Source organism: Euprymna scolopes, chromosome 10, assembly GCF_053919585.1.
Source record: "Euprymna scolopes isolate OS-2025 chromosome 10, ASM5391958v1, whole genome shotgun sequence".
NCBI classification, from domain to species: domain Eukaryota; kingdom Metazoa; phylum Mollusca; class Cephalopoda; order Sepiida; family Sepiolidae; genus Euprymna; species Euprymna scolopes.
The window spans coordinates 36,953,927-36,977,495 of NC_136491.1; the positions used below are offsets into that span (position 1 = coordinate 36,953,927).

The following is a 23,569-nucleotide window of genomic DNA, read 5'->3' on the forward strand; positions in this document are numbered from 1 at the left end:
AGAAAAAGTGATTTCTGTGCGCGATGACAGCAGCACATTCTGGGGAGAACCATGGCTGGCTGTTAGGTTTTTGTTGGAATTTTTTAGATGGTATGAATAGGTATATGCCTACAATTAACCATTCGGTCAGATCTGATAATATAGAGGACCCTTCCTTTTTAAACATGGAGTGCAGAGGTAAATCATATATTAATGTACGGAAGCTATCCCAGTCAGCCATAGAGTATCGGTATACAGTACGGTGGAGGGGTACGTCTGGGGACTTATTACATTTCGTTTTTATCTTAAATGATACAATGGAGTGGTTGGAGGAGCCTAGAGGAGAATGAACGGAACATGAACATAGCTCAGGGGAAGTTGAAAGAAAAAGGTCTAAGAGGCTTGCATATTGACCGGGTGTATCGGGCACACGGGTGGGTTCGCGAACAATCTGAGTGAGGTCATACGCAATGGCAAAATCATGACAAAACCTCACCTCATCGTCTGTCTTATTTGAATGGGTCAGCCATTCTACGTTATGGACGTTGAAGTCACCACAGATGTTACCCGAGGGATGTACAGACAGCATTTGGGCTATTTTCTCAGATATGCTCTTAAAGATAGTAGCTCCGCTGTTTTCGGGCCGATAGAGGGCAAATATAAATGCAGTCGTGTTAGCAAGTGAAACCCAGAAGCACATATAGGGTAAATTAGGATCTTCTCTAGAGATATCCCTGTCATACGGGAAGCCATCCTTAATGTAGGTACTAATTCCATGGCGATCTTCGGGGTCAGATTTAGTTGTTAAATTAGAGTATCCGTTAATTATGAACTCATCTAGGGAAGTGGTCGGCCCTATTCCAGTTTCGCTTAGAAATAATATTTTCGGTTTCGTCTCCTCTAATTAGGTTTCAACCTCTGGAAGGTTGGAATGTAGACCCCTGATGTTGGAGAAGGAGACCTGGTAGTAGGGGTCTACGTTGAAAGATAGGTTTCTAGGTTTATTTGAGTTTTTTTTTCTGGAGATATTCTATGTTGAGGTTTTGGGATTTGTGGAAACAGGTCGGCATATTTGGTTAGAGCAGTACAGAGAGGGAAAGTAAGAGAGAAAAAGATAGGATTTTTTTTGTAGCACAAGAAAAGGTAAAGCCGTAACAATTACCCACTAGCATGGTATCGAGAGGCCCCACCAGAGACTACTGCATGATCCAGATCCACTCACCAAATGGCAATACAGCAGTCCCAGTACTTTGCGCCTGCTGATAGGACAGCCTCCTTAGTGGTTAATCCAAGGTTCTGGTCCCTGACTATCAGGCGGATAACGTACGCCCAGACAAAACGTTTACGTCCAGCACCCTTACTAGTGACATGGTCACAAGGATAGAAATAGAGACAGAAAAATTTCCGACATCTCAGACTACTGTTCACCAAGTACTACCGACCTTTAAGCAGCTTTTTCTTCACCCTTTGTCAGAAAAATCACTCATTGAATAAGGACTGAGGGACAAAAAAGAGGAGAAACGAGAGTTACTGGAGCTGCCGGTAACACATCCACTGTATTATCTACTCTCAATTAAAAAAAGGGGGAGCAGGGGAATGGGTACAAGTGATTTATTTTTATCTAAGTAGTAAGTCCGGTGCTAAGTTATCAATTCAGGACACTTTTGATGATAATCTCCCCTCCCATATTAATGGGTGGATGTGTGTCGTTATCTGTCTCGAGTTTGAATAATGTAGCTTCACCTTTATAATTAAAATCCAATAATTAACTTTTATCAATTTGTAAAGTCGGCTTAATATTTATTTACATTCGAGTTTAGATAATATATATTTGGTTAAGTTTGGGATAGGGCATTCTACCGGATGCCAAACATTTACGCGCTATTTCATACATTCTAACCGATAAATATTCGTTTAAGATTCTAATTATACTCTTAAGTGCGTTTGTTTGAATTTCTCATGCACATAGTTTGCCGGGTATATTTCCCAGATAGGTTTGGAAATTGTTTTTCGTAATTCCAGTGACTCATATAATTATTGAAAAAGCTGGTGATATTCGTAAGATTTCAGTTTTTTCAAATACATCAAAAAATACGAAACACTCTGACAATAAGAAATAACACGTAAATATACAGAATATTACTTTTTTTTTTACTTCCGTGATTTATAATGTTCATGCTATGAATAAAGTAGAACATGAGAATTATTTGTCATGACAGTTCTCGAAACGAAGACAAATCTTACAATGTTATTTTTTTTTAGAATACGCGAACTGAATATATCGATTACTACAATGGGACCATGTTACAATGAAGAAAATATATATTTAAGTTGGTAAAAGACGGAAGCAAAACGTCGAATGATTTTGTAATTTAAACAGGCTATATATAGGACTCTGACAGCAGCATATTCTTTTCGTGGTTTTGACTCTCAAGTACATATCAGACACACAGTTAATCGACTGAGAACCACACCACTCTATATAAAATCATATAAGATATGAACGAATACACAGTCGAGAGTTAAATCCATGAAAAGAATATGCTGTTGTCATAGCCCTAGTTATAACGCAAATGTTAATACCATTGCATTATCTACACTATTCGCAATCAAATCGTCGTTATTGTTATCGTATTTAAAAAAAAAACAGTTAAATAGTAACTACGATCATGAAATGGATCGTAAATTAATATACTAGAACGAAGATGTCATATTGTAAAAATTATATAAGTTGATTAATTAGTGTAATTTTTATCTGAGTAAATGAAACATTATGAGTAAGTCAAAAGGGGCCATCTCGCGTAGCAATCTAGATAAAAAAGGGGCAAGTGAGTTCACAATAATTCTTACTTGCGATATCAAACTTGTAACACTAGCAATTTCACATTTATAGCCATACATCGTTTTAATCATTTTTTTTTTATATAAAAGTAAGATTATTTGATCAATTTATGTGACATTTGGAATTTGACATTTGTTTCGCAACAGGTATGTTTATAAACAAAAAAATCCGTATTTTTTTTTAAAGTAGGTTGAATTCTAAATAGAAAACGGCTTTTATTTTAAACAACATGAAATAAAAAGTTTGTAGTAATGGTAAAATTAGGTACATTTCAAATTTGGTAGACAGGAGCTTGCTCCGGCCGATTTTTTTTTTCGGTTGGTTATTGAGCATCGGTTTACTTCCTCGGTTCTTCTTCTTCTTCTTCTTTTTGTTATTCTTCTTCATCTTCTTCTTCCTCTTCTTATTCTTACTCCTTTTCTTCTTTTTACTCCTCTTCTTCATCTTCTTCTTTTTCTTCCTTTTCTTCTTCCTCTTCCTCTTCTTCTTCTTACTCTTCCTCTTCCTCTTCTTCCTCTTCCTCTTCTTCTTCCTCTTCTTATTCTTCTTCACCTTTTTCTTCTTCTTCTTCTTTTTCTTCTTACTCTTCTTCTTTTTTCTCTTCTTTTTCCTCTTCTTCTTACTCTTCTTCTTACTCTTCTTCATCTTCTTTTTCTTCTTCTTCTTCTTTTTCTTCTTCCTCTTCTTCTGCTTACTCTTCTTATTCTTCTTCTTTTTCTTCTTCTCATGGCTTGAGTAAAAGGAGTTAACAGATGCAACTCCTATGTAAAAATGTCCAATAGAAAAAAGAAACAAATTTAACTTGTAAAATTAACAAGCGATAACAAGTATTTATAGTAAAACGCATAAGAAAATAAATAACTCGCTCAGACGTAATTTATACTAAACCATCCACTTTTTTTCAAGATAATTTAAATAACATACACCAGATGTCACATTTTCAAAATATATTTATCTTAAATTGTATTGTTTAGTTAACGTGACTTGAATTGACTTTGGAACAGTTCATTTTTAAAAACGCCAAATTGGAACTCCTTAACTTAACGATATCAAATCACCACTTTTATTTATCGGATTCTTATTTAAATGCGAGTAAAAGCCGATACTTTAGTCCGAACATAAAATACTTTAATAACTTTTTTATTATTTTTAAAATTAAGGTGCGTTCTTATCATCTTAACAACAACAACAACAACCTAACCCACGGAAAGCTCAACATTGATTGTGAAGGGAACGTCTTTGAATATAATCAATCCCTAACGTATAACAGTGTGGCACTCAATAGGGCATTTTCATACAGAACCCACGTTGAGAAGCTCCACAAGAAGCTATTAACGCAACGTGCTCGTGATTCTTAATAATAGCGTATATGTAGCCGGGACATAATTTAATACTGTGCTACTCGACCGAAGAATATTGCACAGCTATCTGGTCTGATTCTGCTCTTTCTTAAAAGGTCGACGTCGAGCCCAGCAAGACAGCCAGGCCGATTACCGTCAACCTTTAACCGACCAATATTCCATCTGTCCTTAGAATGCTCAGAGTCGCTTCACTATAGGTCAGACGAGAGGCATTAACGAAGGCAGAGCGTGACAAGCAGTGCTACGTCAATAGCTTTCCTATATTTGGACCCCAACACGTACCTGAGCCACTAACATCCCGTAAGGGCCGTGTGAATATTACATGCCTCGGACGAACAACACTAACGTCATTCCGCTAGAGTAGGTGGAATAAATTAGTCAAACATGAAAACAACGAGGCTCTTCCGGCACTAAAAGATGATCTAAAAAGCTCTGAGCTCATTTGCAAAGAGTGGATAACGCACAACAGGGCCCCAGCGAAGGTTGTCAAAACGCGGAATAACTTGCTCAAACATTGCTATTTACAAGATGCTCAGTGTCCTTGCGGCCTGCTTGGAGACTATCGTACACATACTCATATACTACCGATAAGCAAAGCATGCTCCAATGTGGGCCTTATAGATGCTTCGAGCTCCGCACGACGAGAGATCTTGAGATGAATTAAAACGGTATGATGATGAGTCGTTATAACTACGATTATTTAATCCATAAAAAAATCTTTAATCGAGGACAATTCTTTTTATGTTTTATAGAGAATTTTTTTTCAATTGGGTCTCTCCGCAGTGAGACAAACATACAATTGAATCGCACATAATTTTTTTCTAAAAGAGATCATTTTTAATAGCTTTCTTGTATAGCTAGATAAACATACTTTTATAAAACACATTGTCATAGTAGCGATTTGGTTTGAACGTGATTTACGATTACGAGTAAAAGATAAAAAGTAAAAGCTCAGTATTTGCTTCACGAAGAATCGTGTTTTTTTATGGAAATATAGTTTAATCGTCTTTATATTTTAGTACGCCATTTTTCTGAGCAATTTTATTGTCGGATCATTAAGTTAAGGTAATTAAAAGAATGGGCTTACGTATAATTGCAACAATTAGAGTATGACAACACACTTACTAGAATAAACAAGCGCGCATGAATTGTTTGGCGAAATAAATACTTAGTAGAATCTATTTACCTGTTGTTTTTTTATTATTATTATTATTATTATTATTATTATTATTATTATTATTATTATTATTATTATTATTATAGCAATGAACTCTACCGATAAGAAATTTTCGATCTTAAAATCCAGCGGAGAGATAAGACACATTCTTGATATCTATTTGGTATTTTTTAATGTTCTCAACATATAAAATACCTAAACAGTTTATTAGATCCGAGTATATTTTTAGAATACCCTTAAACAAAATAATATATACATACATATATTTCACAGCCAGACTATGTCGCAGATCACAAAAGCCATGACAGTTGAACAAACCGGAAGTTCTAAGACTCGAGTTTCAGATGTTTTGGACAAGATCGAACTTTTCAACAAAATCACGAGATGGTTTTATATTCTTGATCCTGTAAATATCTAACTTTAAATGCATGCTATCGTGACCCAAGTCGTATTCTTTTCTTTTGCATCATTTGTCGTGGTGTACACATATTTAAAATAAAATAACAAATGTATTCGCCAAGCAGAAAAGCGGGAAAGTCAATATCCGATTACGTCACTCTCTTTCTTCCTATGTGCGCCAATCTTAGTGCATTATCATTTGTCGTTATCTCTTTTTAGAAGGAATGATGCAATGGTTTTTAATCTTGACTAAAGTGATCCGAGTATTGAATTTTTTTTTTTTTTATATTATGTAATAGGTACACATATGCTAACGAGCAAAAAGACTTACAATTCAGTAACTTTCCATTATTATCGTCTGCTAATCAGAAACAAATATAAGCAATTATTTGTTTTCAGTAATATGGTCTCACATATTCTTAGTCCTGTAAACATCCAACTTTAAATGCATGTCATCGTGATCCAAATTGATATTATCTCGCGAGTCATATTCATCCAATGAAACAACGGAACAAACTCAGTAAAAGAAAAATGGCCGCATCCGCCGAAAGAAGTTGAAATAATACATCCTTCCATGAAACATCCACGAAAAAAACAAAAAAAACAGATTATACAACGAATTAAAAGTGCGTTTTATTGGTCAAAAATCCCTTTTTTAACAGCATGAAAATAAACGTACCCGAAGTCTCTAGATAGTACACCCTGATAACCACTCGAAATAACAAACACTTTTGAAAATTTAGTTGCTAGTTTAAATTTTTGAAGAGTCATCTTTCAAATTCGGTTATTAAGACTAGCCAATTTGTATGTGATGGGGTTAGCTTAAAGTTAGGCACCTGGTACTAATACTGACGATTGGCCTCGGATAACTATGTCCAATCAATCGAAAGTTAATCTCTTGCTTTATACGTAAGTTGACTAAATTGTTTCAAGATAATTAACTTTTCGTCTTTATAACAAATGAGATTAATAGTAATATTAAATAAACTGTCCGCCTCCTCAATAGTAGGCATTACACTTTTTTGTTTCGGTTGTAGTTCTCCCAACTGTTTAAACAACTTTGGTATTTCAAAATTTCCCAAGCCTTAAAATGTACACTTTATATACAGTTTCAATAGTCACAAGATTCTTAATACCTTTCCGTCCGTGTGTTTTCATTAGAAACTTTCGGTCAGGCTTTTCTTTGAAAATGTCTTTACTCGTGAAAAAAGTTGGCACGTTTTCTTTCTTGTGAAAAGTGTGTCGGTCTATTTGGAGTTGGTGGATAGCGAGAGAAAGAATCGGATGAAGGTGCAGCATTTTGTAATTCCGTTGGAGAGAGGATATGGTACACGAAAAGCTCAACAGAATAAAATAAAGGTGGGTTTATTTAAGTGCTATTTTGCTTTCTTTCGGAGAGGTGGAGGTACTTTATTTGGATTGAGGGCGGCGTACTATAAATGATATTATGCCGTACTTTTAGCCGTCTGCAGGAAATGAGCCTTTCCTTTTTCTTTCTAGTGTTTTCCAAGATTCTGTATCAATATGTCGACACTTAACCCACTCTCCAGCATCTTCCTCGTCCAGCTAAATCTGAAACATCCATGCGTTGCTGTTTCTTTTGCATCATTTGTCGTTATGTACACATATTTTAAATAAAATAACAAATGTATTCGCCGAAGAGAAAAGCGGGAAATTCAATATCCGATAACGTCGCTGTCTTCCTTCCTACGCACGCCAATCTAAGTGCATTATCATTTGTCATTATCTCTTTTTAGAAAGAATGATGCAATGGTTTTTAATCTTGACTAAAGTGATCCGAGCATTGCCGTTTTTTTTTTTATATTGTGTTATAGGTACACATGTACTTACGAGCAAAAAGACTTACAATTCAGTAACTTTTCACCATTATCGCCTGCTAATCAGAAACAAATATAAGCAATTGTTTGTTTTTAAATAATACGGTCTCATACATTTTGTTTCAATAAGTTTGGTTGCTGATTAGGTTTTTTAATGGGTGTTTTTAATTTATTTATAATACACATCAGAATGGCAGTACGAAGTATAAAAATAATAAAAATTATAAAACTGCATCTCAAATATTCATGAATATAATTCTAATAAAACGTCCAATAAAAAAACAAATTTAACTAAAGCATAATAATAGAAGTAATACACTTAAATTTAATTTATATCCCAACGTTTTTAAATTACTAATATAAATGCAAAACTTAAAATATATTTAAGTAAACTTATATTCTTTTATTAGCGGTATGGTTTGGACTGCATTTGTAACAATTAATTTTAAGATAAGCATAATCGAAATAATTTCACTTTGTGACATCAGAGTATATAGTAATCACCATCACAGCTGAATACATTCAAATGCGCGTAACAGATGACCCTGTAGTCCGAATATGATTGGTGTATCGTTAAGATGCGATGATATATACCTACGATCATTGAATTTTTCATGCAATTTTATCCAACGAAGTGTTTTCCGATCCAGTACAGAGATTTGTTTTCGAGTTGTTATTCGAATCGTTATACAAATATAAGTTCAGAAATCACTTTCCTGGTCTTTAAATGGGACACATGCACGCAATTACAATTAAACGATAAAAAGAAGCGAGAACAGTATTAGTTACACGGGGAAATATGATCGTATTCCTTTTTTATGAGACAGTCGTTTTAATAATAATTTCCGGCTAGTCTTACTTCTTTATTATTCCATCCGTGCGATCAATTATTTTTGCCGAACCATAAATTTATAGGCAATTAAAATGAACGTCCGTTCTGTTTTGTGCATAATTCAACGCGCAACACTCTTGTCTAAGTATAAACGACACGTCAATCATTATATATAAAAAAAACAAGCAAACCTCCACTGTAAAATCAATTAAAAGAAACACGTGTTTTTACTAATATCTACACTACCAATAGAACAATTCTGATCTAACAAATCATCGGTTATAATCACGGCCTTCTTAAACAGACCTGTTCGCTGAAAATAGCGCCATACACGTGATAAGAAACCAATGCAGTATCGATAATGAATGTGAACCTTTAAGGAAAAAGTGCGAGAAAACTATAAGAAGGCATTTACAAAATAAAACTTAGAAACACAATTTATACAGAAACTTAAACCTTTTCAATATCAGTTATAAGATAAGCAAAATAAATAATTTTAAAAGATATGTTACTGCGTCTAAAAAAGATATACACTCGCTTTTTTTCGTGGATTTTAAAGACTATAATTGGTTTATTATTTTAATTGTGAAAACATTTAATTGCATATTTACACACAAAATCAAGCTCTGCTAATATATCAACAAAATCAGTTATGTCTTGTTTTAAGTACCCAACTCTTACTAGATTACCAGTTTATTTAATTTAGAGAGGATTTATTTCGTACCTACGTTTATACAGAACGTGTAAGCGTTCCTTTAAATTCGCCCAGTTCATCTGCTTTAGCGCGACTAGGTCTATGACAACATAATGTTTTTTTCATTGTTGTGGCTCTCGGGTGTGTATCTGTTGATATCGTATATCTATTTATATAGAGTGATGTGGTTATCAGTTGATTAACTGTGTCTTACTGTTTCAGATATATACTAAAGAGTCAAAACTATAAAAAGAATATTCTGTCGTCACAGCCCTATTTATTACTAACTACCCTGATGTAAGCAGATAAACGATACTTCATGGACAGGCCTAATTTAAGGAGCTCATATTATAAGAGAATAATTTTTCTCTGAAGAACTTCTATTTTTTTAGTTTTGAAATCTTCTATATATCTATAAAAACAGAGATGTGTGTGCCACAGACGATTTCTGATTGGTTAATCCAAGAATCACATCTCCTAAAAAACTATGGCTCCTACGCTCTTACCTTTACCATAAAATATTATGGATTTATTTATTGTCCATCTTGGAAGGGTTTTATTTTTTCATAACTTGTTATTTACAAATTACAAAAATACGAAACTTATATACCAAACTAAACTACACGAAATAAAACGCTCCTACAAACTTATTAGTACTACTAGCAAGCACACGCGCATACACGCGCACACACGCGCACACACACGTTCACTACCGTAACGTTGTTATGGCAACCAAACCCGCTGACTTACATAAACAGTAAACACACACAGTAAATGTGATTTACTTCATTTTCTCATTTCACTCGTGGTCTTAAATTCATTTCGGGTTTGTATTACTGTACACATAGATTCGAAAAAGTTGTCAAAAACCAAATATATAACAAATACATGTTATCAAAGGCAAGATAAGTTAGTTTTCTACCAAACTGGATATATTTTTCGTGTTTTTATTCAATGTAACATGTTTATTCAGCTTGAAAACCATACGGTGTTTACCGATGTATTGGAAAATTCAAGATGGCGCCTCACTCCCTCTTTAACACGGTAAGTATGGGAAAAGGTGTTATAAATAAAAAAAACTAGAAAAAATACTATTAAAACCCGCCGAATATATGTCAAGGTAACATATATTGAGCGAGTTTTTAACAGTATTTTATTCAGTTTTTATTTATAACACCTTTTCCCAAACTTACCGTGTTAAAGAGGGACTGAGACGCCATCTTGAATTTTCCAATACATCGGTAAACACTGTATGGTTTTCGAGCTGAATAAGCATGTTACATGTAAAAAAAATACGAAAAATATATCCAGTTTGAGAGAAAAGTAACTTATCTTGCCTTTGATAACATTTATTTGTTATATATTTGTTTTTGGCAACTTTTTCGAATCTATGTGTACAGTAATACAAACCCATTAAAAATATTGTTTTTGATTTTGCAAAAATATTGTGGTTCATTTGTATTTAAAAATAGTGTGGTTCATTTTGATTAAAAAATATTCATTTTGATTAAAAAATATTCATTTTGATTTTAAAAAAATATTGTTCATTTCGATTAAAAAACATTCATTTTGATTTTAAAAAAATAATTTTGATTAAAAGAATTGTTTAATTTTAATATTTGTTTATTGTCTTAACTCATATCGAATGTTTTGCTTGTGTTCTGCTTCAAATATTCATATTCTTACGTGCATAATTTTCATTTAATTATATTAAATAAACTTAAAGTTTACTACAAATCAAATCGTGTTCCTTCACTTTTTAAAATGTAATTTATAAGTAATTAAAGAACGCATTCTAATCTTTAAAACCTATAATTACACCGAAATATTCAATTGCTTATAATACTTAAACAAACAACTTGTGTTTTTTTTAATTATTTTTTTATTATTAATATTAGATGAGTTTCAGTATACATCATCGTTTTCTTTATTTCAATCCAATTTGAAAGTTTTGTAACGCTGTCTGTAAATATATATATCTATATGATGTTTATAATGACCTATGATTGCGTATTTATATACATTATTTTCCCTATCCTTCTGTCCATCGTACATTTTTTACTCCCAAACTTAAACATGGTGGGTGCATGAAATTCATTTACCGATACAAAAGAAATGATAAGTAAATAAATCCATAAATAAATATTATAAATGGTTTATTTTAATACTTGACAGGATGCGGAGGAAAATGAATGAAGGGGGAGGGGAATAAAATAAAAACATTTTGGAAACAGATTAAGTTTGGAAGAATTGCTTTGCACAGAAAGAAATTAATGAAAGAAGAATAAAATTAAATTTCTTTTCCTTCTTGATTTTTTTTTAGTTTTTTATGAAAAAGGAAGTCAAAATTAAGACTATAAAAAACAATTTTATTAAGAGCGAACCTCAGTCGTCAGGTCTGTAAAAAAAACGTGGAATAATCAAGAAATGTTTTCTAATACAATTTTTTTTTTTTACTTATGTGTTCATTTGTCTCGGGTGTTTGGAGGCGTATGTCGAGCAAAAAAAATAGTTGTAGGAAGACAGGCTCGAACCAGTACCGGGTATGAGGAAAGGAACGGGAAAAACGTGACGTCTTTGCTGTTACGACCGCCGCCAAACCCAAACTGACGTAAGTTTAAATTGAGGCTAGACAGTCAAAAAGAGAGGATGACTTTCGAAAATATCGGAAAAAAAGTGACCCTTCCTTGTAGAAAGTGTCTAGTTGGGTTAAGAAATTAATGTTTTTAGCCCATTTTTCGGTATTTGTCGTCTGAAGGGTTGACCATCTAAACGATGCTAATCTTGTGAAAATCCGCCGCCATAGTCGAAACTTTTAAGCAAACAGGCAAACATACATACATACATTTTCAGAATGTGAAGATTATATATAATAAATTCCACCGCCAAACAATGTCGCAGCCCACAAAAGCTATGACAGTAAACGAACCGGGACTCCAACACTCGAGTTTCGCCCTCATTTTGGGCTTATCAGTTTGACACATCCGAACACAAGCCTGAGTAATTTTTAAATCTGACCACTGTTTTGATCCCTTAACATTTAATTTTTGGGCTCGAATCAAGATATTAAGTTAGATCCATGTCCAAGAGATCTATATCTTAAGTTTCAAGTGTTTAAACCCCAAATTGGCAGAGTTTGGTAGAGCTCTCAAAGATCAAATTGTTGAACTTTGACTTTTTAACAGCTAGGTTTCTAGCCGAAAACCGACTACACGGATTTTCTCAAATCTCAACACCCTGTATATCAAATTTCGAGTCTGTAGACTGAAAATTGACAGAGTTATTGCGTAGGGAAATGTACACAGACATACACACACAGATAGGCAGAAACTTTCAGTTATATTTACATATATATATATGTGTATATATATACATATACGTATATATATATATATATATATATATATATATATACGTATATGTATATATGATCTAAAGCGAAGCGTATGTGTGTGTGTCTGGTCACGAATAGGTTCCTATATGGTTGACTATTATAGAAAACTGATCACATATAATGATAGAAGATGTATCGAGACACAGAAATGGGTATGTTTAATTTATCATAATGATGATTCATTAAAATTGTGGGTGTGCGTACGCGCCTGATCCACAAAGTATTGAAATAAACAATTTAAAAATGAAAAGAAAACGTTTACAAGTGTTTTTGATATAGATATACATAATAATACTTTGATAAGTATGTTTTAACTTAAATAGGGATGGTATTATAAAATTGTGGGGTCTGCATTCGCGCTTGGCCTCCATAGAATGGAAATAGGCACACACTTTAATAAAGACTTTTCATATCTATTTGCGTAAGTATACTTTGGTAATTATGTTTCAGTTTGAAGAAATATGGTATAATAAAATTATGGGGTGTTCTTTCGCGCCTGACCTCCATAGAACGGAAATATGTGATAAAGTTCAACAAGATTTTTTAATATAGATCCACAGAATAGTGTGATAAGTGTTTCAGTGTGAACAGGTATGGTATAATAAATTATGGAGTTTATCTATTTTATATTTACTTTCATCATATTTTGCTTTTGTTTTGATACTCCCAAATTCGAATCTATCTCTTTACAGCCCTTCCTTTTCATAACCTATCATCATAACCTATCATGCTTTCATAAATCAGAGTCAATTTTCTGTAAGCTGCTTTTGAACCCAGTCTACGACGGGTGCTTTTGCTAGTATATATATATATACATATATATATATATATATATATATATATATATATATATATATATATATATATAACTATTATACATTTTGTATATGGTCTAATCACGTTGACTCACTGGTTCCCATCGGATACCCGAGGTTAAGTAACATTAAGCCTGCTTAGTACTAAAAAGGGTGACCATTTTTGAATTTCGAAGGGCTGTATATGCTCTCCGCTTATCTATGTAATGCTTCCACTTGGACTTGGACCTCTCCTTGTCACTGGACCAAGGCGGTGCAGATTCAAAGGTTGTATGGTTGTAGATTGCGCAGCTTTTACCTAACATTTACATGCACAGCTACTCTTTAAAAAGGGTCAATTTTGTAAACTAGTAGTTGATGCTTTTTTTTCTTTCCCCTGCCAGCTTTTTTCACATATATTAAACCTTGTGAGCGTGTCTACTCAATTGTTATTTTCGTGGCAAGTGCTCGTCTGATGTTTAATTCATGGTCCCCTTGCCAAACTTGAACGAAGAAAACTTGGCTAGCTATAAACACTATCAATAATTGACTTCATTCTCTATCGGTGCACACACCTTAACGTGGATTCCATGAACAAAGCAACTTTTCTAGAACTGCGCGCCTGTGGAACTCTCTTCCATTGATCTTCGTCCCATTTGATTTAAATGTTTTCAAGTCCAATGTAATTAAGTTCTTGTTAAACTGCATTCTTATATAATCAGATTATACCAAATTTCTGCTACTAATGATTTCTGTAATATTGTCTAAATTACTACCGTACTAACATTAATATTTCTTCTCAAGTTACCCTGTGCTTTGATAGGCGAAGTCTTATTTAAAAAAAAAATAACAACAAAAGACAATTTTTTAATAAATATATTACACGTCAGTTTGTAGATTAATAACAGCCGGACACGGTTGAAGTTAGTCAACTTGTCCATTACTAAACACACCATACCATTACATAAATATGCCATTTAAATAAACATAGATCATACACTACTGGAACGGTAGAAGGATCCTACCATTTTTCCCAGCGACCTTGGCAAGGGATTTGAGATATGTGTTCCATTTCAGATCGGAAGTAAAGGTAAAGCCCAGAAGCTTATCAAAACATGAAGTCTCCTCAAGACGAAAGCCATTCATTTCAATTGCATTAAAAGTAACACGTCATCTCTTTCCCCGTGGTACCACTTGCTCAAGATCAGAGGAGAAAGAACCGGGGAGAACTTGGTCGTTTACGGTCTTAGATTTACTACCATTGATAGTATTGTCAGCATAAATCTTTGTAATTATACTGCGTAGCCCACTTAAAAGTAGCACAACTTCTCGAATCTTTCTGTAACCAATATTTTTCAGATAAAGCGGGCCACTGAAAAGTACTCTGATATCTTTAATCTTTCTCTAGATGAACAACTGACACCGCAAGATAAAATCCAATTCTTTTTCCAAAAAAAAAAAAAAAAGAAAATGACACTACATACCACACGCCTCACAGATCACTAACACAAGTTCATAGCATGTTTACGGAAGAGAGAACAATAAGCCAAGGGTTATGGTCACCATGTTCCCTGCACTTGTCATCATGTAATTTTTATCTTTGGAGGATTTAAAAAAAAAGGTTCATGCAAATAATCCTCACAATCAGACCAACTAAAAGGGAACATTACCTATGCTTTTAGGAGAATCACCAGAAAAAAAGATCTGCAGGCAGTATCAGCAAACATTGTTAAACGTGCCCATAAATGTATAGATTAAGCCGGGAACAATTCCAGCATAGTTTATAACACTACAGGTAATTTAAACAATAAACCAATGGTCCCCCTCTCTACTATATTTTCCGGGTTACATTTTAGTAGGCCACACTGTATAATAAATTCCTTTGTACCTGTAATTATGTATATTATACTTGGTAATACTTACCAGTGAATGACTTTTAACATTTCTAATTTCTGATGGTTAAATAAAAAAAAATTATTAATTTGTTTTATTATTATATCTAGTTTTGTATCTTTGTAAATTGAGTTTTTTCTCATCTTGCTCACACGAAATATATTTCTTTCCTTTGTCGTTATGAACAGATCTTCAATGGACTGCTCCTGAAATCCTTCGCTGTCCCGAAAAGCGAGCTTCTCCAAAGGCCGATGTTTATTCTTTTGGTATTGTACTGTATGAAATATTAAGTCGAAGCAGCCCTTACAGAGATTTGAACATGGTGCCTAAAGGTATGTAACGCCAGCCCACAAACACAGTTTTTTTATGCATCTTTACAATTGAACAAAAGAAGATAATTCAATAGCACATACACACGATACATGCCATAATTGTTTATAAGCACACATCAAATGAACATTTTGCCGATCAGTTCATTTTTATAATATTAACATTCACATCATAATCATATCATATCTTATCGCAATAGAAATTAACCCATCGCATGACGGTGCTGTTTGCCTCCTTAAGGTCTTTGTTTGAGCAATGAGGACCCAATTGGCGTTTGTACCTCTCCACATGTACATAAAAGTGATGTGTCTAGGCCCCACTAGTGGAAATTGTCGTTTGTTTTGCCTACTTTGACTTTTTTCTAACAAGGTTTGGACCCTGGAGGAGAGTTTCTTTTGGGTCTGATAAGGCTTAATTTTTATTCCTGCTGTTATAGTCTCGCCATCGCTCTATCCTATAGGAGGCAGCTTGCCTGGGATCGATTTCCTCTATATTGTTGAAGCTACTGCGAGATTTTTGTCTTTGTCATATCATTATAGAAAATGTTTATTTTATCAAACATTCTTTACAAAATAGTCGTTTGTTAATGGTTATTTCTTTAAATTTACAATAATTTGATATATGTAAAAAAAATCGTAATTAGTTTAGAGTGTTCATTTTGATAACTGATATTACTTGTAGATGTTTTACATGGGTTTCGGTTTATACATAAAGGTCAAATGGTATGTGCATTAAATTGCTATTTCGGATATATATATATATATATATATATATATATATATATATATATATATATATATATGCATATATATCCTGCCTAGTTAAGCTACATGTCCTGGGTAGGCTGAGTCTACATGTATCAGCCTCTTCTCCCCGAAGCCAGAGGATCCAAGTTAAAGACAGTCGATGAAGCTTGGCTCTAACTGCGTTGTAGAAGTTGCCGATGGTGACAATACGTTTAAAGGCGCAAGTAGACCGCTTTTGTATCTCTTCCCAGTTTATAGAAATAGTTCTGTCGGGCTTAGTAGGTAAGCCACACGAGAAGCCCAGGAGTTGGACTGGGTTGTCAGACTGGGTTGTCAGAAGCTATTTGACACCATGAGGCAATGTAATGAAAGAGAGTGCTTACTGCGCTGTGAAAACCTCTCTCTCTCTCTCTCTCTCTCTCTCTCTCTCTATATATATATATATATATATATATATATATATATATATATATATATATATATATATATATATATATGATTCTCAGGTTTCACCCTCATTAGGGCTCATTAATTAGACTCAGGATTCGAAACCCGAGCCTCTTGCATGCCAGGCGAGTACTCTTTTAAAACTGAGCAAACGCTCCGCATACAATAAAGTATATTGACTAACACAGATACGAGCAAACCGCGCCGAAATCTGAGTGTGAAATAGGCATACTTCGTCGTAGTTAATGTAGAATTTAAAAATTCGTTCAAACCGTTACAAAGTATGTAGGGATTTAAGTTTTTTATATGAAGAGAGATATATTGGCATTTTATTATACAGAGAATATATATATATATATATATATATATATATATATATATATATATATATATATATATATACGAAGCGTTTTGTCTGTAATGAACAAACACGTCGAACATCGTATAAAAATGCATTTATAGATATCGTTTGAAAGCGCCAATCCTGTAGGACAGATGATAGAACTGCAGACTATCAACTAGATGATTGCATGTTCGATCTCTGGATTGTAGACGGATGCTAACATAGACGCACTGGAGTGGTGTGATTCAGCAAAACAATCAGCATGTGAATTATTAAAGATGTATATATATATATATATATATATATATAAAGGAATCGCTTTCCAATTTTTTGTTTCACACATGAATAATAGGCAACGTAACTTTATTTAAACTTATTTTGTTGATTTTTTTTATTTTTAAATCCATCTATACAGCTTTGAAAAAGCAAAGACGAAACCTGTCAGCTGACTTTCCCCTTAATTTTTCTTTTCTCTTTTTCCCCCTTCAAAAACGTATTTTCGTACTTCACTTTTAATCATGAACAATAAAATATTCCCTCCATGATGATTTATCTGTCGGATCGACCGGTCGAATGACGTCAGGAATTCACTTGTATCTACATGGTTAATATTCTACCCCTTCGCCTCTAAGGGGACCCTCCTCTGACCATGTCAACTATTGGCTGATCAACTCTCTCCGACCGGTTGGCTGACTCATTAACTAAATGACTGACTGACGAACACATACAACTATATGGAGAATTGTTTTTTGTCTCTGACGTCAGAAGTCTGTTTTCAAACGTGACTAATTTCATATGGCTATGCATATGTTGTCCAAACACACACACACTTCTGCAAACAAAAGAATCCTCTTTTAACCTATTTTTTTAACAATATATTTTTAATTTTCAGTGTTCATTCCTTTACTGATATATTTAATATTCAGATTTATAAACGGATTAATAATATGCTTAATTTCTCACATTCCATTTCTTAAGTTTGCCTACAGGGTTCGATTCTAGGCTTATACGAATCTCACTTTAACTTATTTAATATTCTTCTTATTTACATTGGAAGGGGACGCCCTTTCCATGTAACGCAAATGTCACACAGTCAACTACACAATTCATGTTATTAGCTTTTCAAGGAGATTCCATTTGTATAATTCAACAGTCGCTGAGATTTGGAACTTATAAAATTGCTAAAAAAGTGGAATCTCTCTCTCATATATATATATATATATATATATATATATATATATATATATAGCGTGATATATTTACACTTGTAGCAAAATTAGAGACTAGAATGATCACATCTTTAGTTCTATGGGGTGAAACTACATGAACATTTTCAGGCATTTTGAAGATTATAATAATATTGCATGGAAAAACTTTTTATAATAATTTGAGGAAAACACAACCTATAGTTTAAAAGCAATAAAATATGACCAGATGTCTCTACATTTGTATATATCGTGCCCTGAAGGCCAGCTTCAGATTTGATTCATCGTGTGTGCGTGTGTATTTAGAGAGAGAGAGAGAGAGAGATGAGAGAGAGAAAGTAAAATAGATGTTTTTTCGTAAAACATACGTATTCTACCATAAATACACACACATGCATATATAAAGAGAATATGTATATATATACATATATATGTATATATACATATATATAGAATATATATATATAGAATATATATAGAGAGAGTATATATATAGAATATATATATAGAATATATGTATATACAATATATATATAGAATATATATATAATATATATATATATAGAATATATATATAGAATATATGCGTATATATAGAATATATATATATATAGAATATATATATAGAATATATATAGAATATATATATAGAATATATATATAGAATAGATATGTAGAATATATATATATATAGAATATATATATATAACACATATATAGAATATATAGAATATGTATATAGAATATTTATATAGAATATAGAATATATATATATAGAATGCATATATATATATATAATATATATATATATATATGTATAGGACATATATACATGTATAGAATATATATAGAATATATATATATATAGAATATATATATATAGAATATATATACGGAGAGAATATATATATATATATATATATATATATATATATATATATACTATACATACATATATATACCTTTTTATATACATATGATGTGATAACTAAATTTGTCTATTAGAAATTTCCGGCAACCCAATAAAATTTGCCGACTTGTTTCGATCTAATATAATCACGCATTGGACAATCGAACAAATAACATCCTTACATCAGCCAGCAATGAATATGCACTATCATAGATAGCAACGATTTTCCTTTTCTTTTAAATTCAGCTACGTTGCAGACCCCCATGCCTGCATTACCAATATAGTCTGTGAATATGTTAAAGTTCAGAGATGAGATCAGAGCGCCGTCGTCTTTTGGCATTTATTAAGTAGATTGTTTCTTACATCGTCAAGTTAATTGCCCATTGGCAACATACCAGATTGAAGCTTCTGTCTAAGCAGTAAATCCTTGCCAATGTAAAATAATAGACGAAGGTTTTCTGGCCCAGAGCTTATTTGTGCTGATTACACGTGAACATCGTATGTGGCAATCATAGTAATCAACAAAAGGCTAGGGCGCTGAGAATTGAACAATGGAGTGTATATTGCGTCAGTTTAATATATATATATATATATATATATATATATATATATATATATATATAGTATATATATATTGTATATATATAGTAGTAGTATATGCATATATATATATAGTATATATATATTGTATATATATAGTAGTAGTATATGCATATATATATATGTATGTGTGTGTGTGTGCGTGTGTATAAATAAATTCGTCTCCCTTCCATGATGAGATGCTTTTTCTATCGCCTTTCTCTTGATAATATGTCTCACGACAGCTCAAATTTAATACTTGGCAGTTGTGTAAGGCCTTACGGCATATCGACCATCATATGCTCATTATTTGTCAAGGATATGGCGTAATAGATTAAAACGAACTTGCCAAAAGTCAGTTGTAAGATATAACCTTGTTGAGGTTATAGGTTTGTCCCACAACGTGAATGTCGTTCGACAACAAAAGTCGACTACAATCCCCCCCCCATCGTGACATTTATCTGTTTCTACTTCTATTCTTACCATGTCGTTTACTCTACCACATTAGCGACTTTTGATAGAGGTACTAACTCACAAGACTAAAATTAACTAACGATAGATCAACAAAACAAAGCACAGAAACCCCTGGCATAGTCTGCAAGTACCAGTTGCAACGTGTCCGTGGCGGGGGTATATCATCGATCTAATACACGCGAAGGTATACCAAGGTATATATATAGTCGTCTGCCGAGGCCGTGTTCGTCAGTTCACGTCAATTCATCTTGATCTCTTCTGATCAACAACTTCAGTTAAACTATATTTAACTCGCAATTGTCCTCAACTCAAAATTGTCCTCGATTGTTGCAAACCCCAAACTGTCCATAACTCTCTGTAACTGCCATAAACTGCCGCAAAACTCATTGTCATTTCTAAAATTAACTCGAAAATTTATTGCCTGGCCTTTTGGTTCCTTTACTGCCAAGCATTGTTTAGCATTTCCACTTTTATTTATTTTTTTTTTGTGTGTGTGAACAACTTCATATATATTTGTTTAGCTAATAAACTTATTTAGTTTATTTGATCGGATTTCTCTTATTTTTATAACTTTTCACACGTCGCTTAATCTTTAGTACAGGCGATATCCAAAATTACAATTGCGTATAATTTAGGATATCTACGTCATGGCTGACGAAACAGAATACTGCTAAAACCGTGGATTATAGAAAGGGTAAAGTTCAAAATTCTGCGCAAACTCCTAGCTTGGCAGAAATATGGCCGAGTGCTAAAAGATATACCTAAAGAAGGTATGAGGGTACATTGACCGAAACGTTGTGAAAAATAATAGTCCAGATGAGAACAGTAGTACAAAATAAGCCAGATGATACAAATTATCAATCCTCATCTCAAAAATGTAGAAATATTATAATTTTTTCCAATTCTGATTTTTTTTAGATAAGATATGAATGTTTCTGTTATGTTTACTAATCGGCCTATTATTATCATCTTTGGTGTTATTAGCACAAAGTTTCGGTCGCTGCAGCCTTCGACCTTCTTCGAGTGTTGAAAACGTGGTTCTTTTTTTCTACTAAGGAAAAGATCAGAGCCCGCCCTCTTTTTCTTATTAGAGAAAAAAAAGCATGTTTTCAACAGCCGAAGAAGATCGTAGGTTGCGGCGGTCGAAACGTTGTGCTAATAACACCCAAGATGAAAACAATAGTCCGATTAATCAACATAACACAAGCATTATGAATGTTTCTTAAAAAGGTTTATCGTTGTCAGATATATCACCCATTTGGTAATGACTAAACTCAACGTTGCTTAACTTTGGTTATTTAATACGAATTGGCGTTCCAACATAACTATAATATCGGTCTATTTTTATTTTATTAATGAGTCGCTACTTAACAAGACCGAGAGTTATTTGATCATGCGATTGCCTGCGACGAACGGTGAATAAGTTCATGGAAGTAAAACATTGATTAAATTTGACTACTGTGCACTCTTTAACCCTCATCTTTGAGTGGCCTCTGGGCATTGATAAGTGATGAGGCCTTTATTTAAAAAAAAGGCCTTGGCTTTGGTTTGGTTGTTTTCTTTTACGTCGTAGAAACAACTTTTCTAGTTATTTAATGCCGCATACAGTAATTGTTGGAAAAAAGAGTAGTTTTAAATGCTTTATATATTGAAATATGGTTGGTTGTATATTCCGGCATGTCAACCCTTTTCAGGTTCTGCTGTATTTTTAAAGTGTTTTATGCTTCTAGTTATTTATATCTTCAATTATATATCCATGATGTTTGGTTTGTTTTGTAGAGAAAACATGTTTCTAGTTTTGACTTTGCAGAAAATGAAAACATAAAATTAAAAAAAAACATAAACAATAACATTATTGTTTGGTGCATTATAGGTCAGGAAGTCAATATCCTTAAACCACCTTAATTGGTAGTACTCGATCGACATTAGATATTTTTTTTTACATTTTCACCCCAAACAAGGCACATTGCCAATTTTGTGTAAGGGACTACTATCAGAGACATAATCTACTGGGATATTATGTAGGGAGTTGGGCAGCAAGATGTGGATTCACGTTACACTTGAACTTCCCCATGTCAGTACAGTTGGGAAAGCAGGGACCCAGAATAGAATTCCAAAGTCTAGCGGTTCTTGGGAAGAAACTACTGGAGTAGAAAGCTGTCCTATATCTATGAATCTCTACTGTGTAGAGGTGGGATTAAGCTGCTTATGTGGTTTGTCGAGGGTATTTACGTCGTGGGGGCACAAGTGCGTGTAGTTCGTCAGAGCAGTCACCATTAAAATACTTGTAGAAAAGGCAAAGGGATACGACCTATCGTCGATGGGACAGAGGCTGAAGTTTAGATGACAATTCAGGGCATATCCGGTTGGCGACTCTCTTTTGGACTTTGTCTATATATGTCTTCCTTTGAAAATTGTAGCGTTAGGTATGGGGCATTCAAACTAGCTGCCAACATTGTCCGACTTTTTATTGAAACCAACCGAGAGCTCTCTTTAGTATCTTCGATGTTCCCTTAAGGGCAATAGTCTGGATCTTTCATGCACTTGGTTCGCCAGGAATATTAGTTATGTAGGACTTGAGCTTCTTTTTCATAAGCCCTGTGGCATACATATAATATTGAAGATTATTTATTATATTTTTACAATTAAAACAATGAAATTTTCAATCTCCGGTATGATTGAATCGTTAACATTTATTCTGTAGTGTCTGATGATAAAATATAATTATACGTTTATTCTATTCCACGTCTTTCAATTTAACATATGTGTATTTAGTGTGCATATATAAAGAATAATATCATTGGCTAATATGTAATAAATAAAACGTAATATAGAAGAAAAATATGCTTACATTACGTAGTAACATCAAGTAAATTTGGATAATATTATCATGTGGGATTAAAGTATTTATTTAGATCCATGCATATAATATAGGTGTCTATGGCAGCACAACGAAGAACACTAGTGGGTAGCCACTCGCTGATTCACTAACAGCTTATCTTGTGGGCTGTACTGTGGAAATAGTTGTTTATTAGTTTCAACACTTGTCTAGCCAAAACCCCTATCAATAATTTCCCATACTCTTTATATATGCCTAGACGTAAATGTAGATTCAATGAACAAAGCTTTTTTTTTCTTAGAACTGCATTGTGGGGCTCTCTTCCAGCTGACTACAATCTGATTGTTTTCAAGTCCAATGTAAACAAGTTCTTGATGAATCGTTCCCCTAAGTAATCCAATTTACAAAATTCCCACTACTTATGTTTACTACGCTATAATCACATTGACTAATGTATACCCATTAACCCTTATCCTTTAAAGGTGACTGGGCC

The 23,569-nt window shown here is 33.2% G+C and overlaps 1 protein-coding gene across 2 annotated transcripts in view; it reads left to right on the forward strand.

Annotated features, from left to right (window-relative positions):
• Positions 1-23,569, forward strand: part of LOC145285923 (guanylate cyclase 32E-like) — a 1,316,276-nt gene that overhangs the window by 1,097,980 nt on the left and 194,727 nt on the right. For both annotated transcript variants that reach the window (XM_080134424.1, XM_080134425.1), the window contains exon 14: positions 15,392-15,535. In XM_080134424.1, the coding sequence (XP_079990550.1) occupies positions 15,392-15,535 (144 nt within the window). The remainder of the gene's footprint in view (positions 1-15,391; positions 15,536-23,569) is intronic.